At 43.6% G+C, this 3,988-nt stretch overlaps 1 protein-coding gene across 3 annotated transcripts; it reads right to left on the bottom strand.

The window, feature by feature from the left end:
• Window positions 1–76: 76 nt before the first annotated feature.
• TMEM50A (transmembrane protein 50A) lies at window positions 77–3,961 on the bottom strand. Of its 3 annotated transcripts, none has more exons than XM_026863398.1 (7): window positions 3,849–3,961; window positions 3,362–3,473; window positions 2,838–2,950; window positions 2,391–2,458; window positions 2,134–2,226; window positions 809–869; window positions 77–543 (listed from the first exon to the last, which is right to left on the bottom strand). In XM_026863398.1, the coding sequence occupies exons 2-7, from the start codon at window positions 3,452–3,454 to the stop codon at window positions 498–500; spliced, it is 474 nt and encodes a 157-aa protein (XP_026719199.1). In that variant the 5' UTR covers window positions 3,455–3,473; window positions 3,849–3,961; the 3' UTR covers window positions 77–497. The 3 variants fall into 3 exon arrangements, with proteins under 3 accessions (XP_026719199.1, XP_026719201.1, XP_026719200.1); XM_026863400.1 differs by lacking the exon at window positions 3,849–3,961 and adding an exon at window positions 3,636–3,818; XM_026863399.1 differs by lacking the exon at window positions 3,849–3,961 and adding an exon at window positions 3,572–3,686 and having other exon boundaries at window positions 3,362–3,482.
• Between the last annotated feature and the right edge of the window lie 27 nt (window positions 3,962–3,988).

Below are 3,988 nucleotides of genomic sequence, written 5' to 3'. Positions count from 1 at the left end.
GGGGGGGGGGGGGGGGGGGGGATATCCCAAAGCAGCATAGTTTTATATCATGCAAGGAAAGCCACACCCCAATAAATACTGAAATTAAAGAACTGGTTATATTGTCCAGATATAGGAAATATTTAATAAATATATGTTAAAAAGTTGCTCTAAAGCATTTTTAGTAAGTCTTGGATTGTAAATAGCTTCATAGAAACAGCTGGTTAAATACATCCATTTTCCACTATACTATTTACTGGTAGCAAACATCATATCATAAAAGTGACTGCCATTGTTACTTGCAGCAATTTTACATTTGTCAAAAACATTACAACATTTAAATCACATACAAGAGTAAAAAAACAGAAACAGAAACAGAATTTTTAGTGCTATGATTAAGTTTTCCTTGTTTTATCTTTAAACACAATTGAAGGTCACCGTTTACAAAATGGTTTTACAAAATTTTGGGAGTGTGCAGTTAAAAAACCAGCATAGCCAATGCACTTCCACAGGCGTGTTCATTGCCACAAATCTTCCGTGCGACCAAATTTGAAGACCAGTCCTCTGTTTAAAACAGAATAAAGGGACATGAGTACATAATGGAGCAAATACCTTGTATTTTAAATACATGATTTCAGGGAGCAAGTTGTAGTATTTGTAAATCCAGTTCCTGGTCCTGCAACAACACTTAAGCAGACAGATTCCAGACACCTACTGCCTTTGCCAGCAGTTTATTCACACATGTCTAGTAACAAGGCTTAAGAAAAAAACCCCACAAACTATTACAATTAAAAACAAGTTAAAATGAACAAACGAAGATGGGTCTTACCCAAAAAAGATGAATGCGTTCTGGAAAAACACAGCTATTCCTGGGTATACAACCGGTTTTTCTAACAAAAGATAAAAGTCTCCATAAACTTTTTGGAAGTAATTTACAGGCATATCCTACCTCTGCCATTTGAGAAAGACTAAACTGTGCCATGCCAGCAAAGATAACCAGTTTCATTCAAATAGGGACATCTGGAGTCTGTGCACCGTGCAGCAGTGATAAGGAGCTGAGTTTGAGAGAGGGGCTGGTTACAAGGTAGGATTCCTGACTAGCTACAGGGCTGAAATGACACCAAACTCTTGGTGCTGTTGCCTCTGCGTGACAAATCCGCCTAAGCCAGATTGTTCTCGCACAGAACTGAGCACGAGGCAGCTCACAGAGCCCTTTTCATTCTCTAGCACGGCATTCCCCTCTGATCTGCGTTCCTCAGTTGTGTGACACAGAAGCATAAGCCTTACCTAAGCGGCTTCTGTGCCCTCACAATCCTTTAGCCTTCCAAGTAAAAGAAGCTTCTCCTGTTCTCTAACCCAAAATGTGCATCTCAAATGCAATTCTCAGGCTATAATTATCACATGGGATTACATATCCTGTTTGGAATGCATGTATGTGTCAGTATAGATACATACATATTCATATATAATGACAATATGTAAAATGGCAGTGCACATTAGTAGCGCTACCATGCAACTAATGCACTTAGTTTCCTCAAAAATCACCCGTGAATTGAGTAAGGCCAAAGCTGATAAGAATGAAAATTAAAACCACCAGCGTGCCCTGACTGGCGTGACATTCACTTGAGCTCCAGGTACAGGCAGTAGCTTTACATTTACTGAAGTGACCGAACTTCTTTTTGAAAACCAGAGTAATACGCTGCAGCTTTCTTGCCTTTCTCAAGACTTGCCTTCACAAAAAGTTACCGTGGTACATATTAAGGTATAAATTTAAATAGGCATTTTGCATTAGTTTTTCCCTTTTGCTAATTTAGCGCAGAGGCTTTGGGAGCAATATGGAGGAAATCAGTAAATTTTACACTAGGAATTAGTGCCCACCCAGGGAATTATTCCCACATAACCGCAGCAGTTTAATTATATCAGTACAGCTCCCAGTTGACCAAGACCTGGGATTCTAGTGAGGAGAGTTGGAAGTTTATGACTTAGAAGTAGACAAAACCCACCCCAATAATAGGAGTGTAGAATAGTGGTGTGTAGGGAACCAAAATATTAAAACTGGGCCTGCCTAGAAATTAAGTTCTAAAATTGAATAGTCTTTTTAAATACTTTAAACCTTCAAAAATGGATCAGGTCACATGCCATGCTGTATCTTACCTTTAACAACGTAGCCTCCAAACAGGATCCACATGGAAGCAATCAGAGATCCAAAAGCCATCATAAAACCAATGAACAGCCAGATCCGAGCACCTTGAAAAAGATGTAGGGATGTTTTGTGCCCGTGTTTCAGAGCACCTTCTGTTCCACACCAGAGCTACGCACAGACACACAACCCGCACACTACTACAGCTCTTACAACTGCCAAGACAATGGCTTCACAGATCTACTGCTAGGCAGTACCTACACCGCCGTACCTGTTTGTCCCAGGCAGCCCTCGCTGTAACTGTCACCCCGCACCTGGCCGTTCGACACCGCGTTGATCCTGTACGAGCAAAACGGGATAAAACCCGTAAATACAGGTAAAACAAGAAGTAAGTGTTTACAAAACAGGAGGAGAAATTTCTCAGAAACACAGTTAAAAATGATGATGTTGTGGGTTTTCAGGTTTTTTTTTAAAGGGAGACAAAGCTAATACTTAAAAAGCATTCCTCCAAAAACTAATAAGACTTAGACCTGTACTACACAATTTTTTTAAATGGTTCCTTACTATAAACATCAACAAATATAAGAAAGACACGACAGATACTCAGATAGCAACTTGATTTGTTAGTCTTAGTTACTTCTCTATTTAAAGACTGTGTTCTTTTATTTGAATAAAATAAGTTCTAGGAGCATGTAGCTCATCAAAAACTTATACTTACATTAGGAATGCAATAGTGGCTATAACCCCACAAGCATGGTATGAATGGTTGAAGTCTTCCACTTCGGGATATTTTACAGCTGCATCTATGATTATCCACCAACCTGTAAAAAACTATTAAAAAAGAAGAAAAAGCACAATAGCTTAAAATATGGATGCAAGCCTTTTAATACGATATAAGGTTACTCTAGGAAAAGTAACATTAACATATAAAATAATTCTTACAGTCTCCAATCTAGAGTAAACTGATAGCATAACTAGTTTTGTTATCAATTTAGGAACAAGGCTAAACACTAAGCCAGAGGTTTACCTTTTCCAATAGCTGTTACATGAGCAGAAGCTGTGAAACTTAAAACACGTGGATGCAAGCACCCAGAACAAATTTTGTGGTTGACTCTGCTGCTAAGTACAAGACAACGAATCCCTTCTCTTCCTTTAACTCCCAAACAGCTAACAATTTTTAGCTCATCGTCAGCTGACTACATCTAGAAAGCCTGAAAGTAGCCCGAGGGAAGCTGCACCTACCAGCACTCCTGCAGCAACAGAAGCGATCGTGTTTCGTTTCTCTCCCCAGTCAACACACTCCGAGCACCTCAAGCTCTCCAGAAAACCTGACATTTTTCAGCGCTCCGAAGAACTGAAGCAAAAGGGACACTTAATTCCAAGAAAAAACCCATCAGACGCCAAGGGCTGGCATGCAGCAATGCGCGGCGTGCAAGGGAAGTACCTAAACGCCCCCCCAGGCAGAGCCCCTTCCCAAGGGACGGCCGAGCAGAGCAGAACAGCCACCAACACCCCCCCGGGACACCGCCGGAGAGGCGACGGCCTCAGAGCGGAGGCGAGAAGGCGCCGGTCAGCGCCTCAAGGGGGATCCCCACCGCCCGCGCGAGGCCGGGGACATCCAGCGCGGCTACGGCCACCAGCGAGAGTAGAAGGCGGCGGCCAAGCGTCCCGTCCTGCCCAGGGAGGGCTCCCGCCCCGAAGCGGCGCCTCACAGCGCATCCCCGCTTACCTGAGGGCGGGGAAGAACCGTCGGCCGGCGACTGCCCGGCGCGCTCACTGCGCATGCGCGGCAGCTCAGCGGAGGCGCCGCGGGAGCGTCATGAGAGCGGGGCGGGCGCGCGCAGGCGCACTGAGAGCCCGCCGGGCCCC

This window comes from Athene cunicularia (genome assembly GCF_003259725.1).
Source record: "Athene cunicularia isolate RWA chromosome 23 unlocalized genomic scaffold, athCun1 chr23_part1, whole genome shotgun sequence".
NCBI lineage: Eukaryota > Metazoa > Chordata > Aves > Strigiformes > Strigidae > Athene > Athene cunicularia.
This window is presented reverse-complemented; position numbering and strand designations above follow the sequence as displayed.

Coding starts and splice junctions, on each gene's coding strand:
- TMEM50A (XM_026863398.1), bottom strand. CDS start 3,454: ATGTCAGGTTTTCTGGAGAGCTTGAGGTGCTCGGAGTGTGTTGACTGG. Junction 2,951..3,361: donor CTGTTGCTGCAGGAGTGCTG/GTAGGTGCAGCT, acceptor CTTTTTTAATAG/TTTTTTACAGGTTGGTGGAT. Junction 544..808: donor AACGCATTCATCTTTTTTGG/GTAAGACCCATC, acceptor TGTTTTAAACAG/AGGACTGGTCTTCAAATTTG.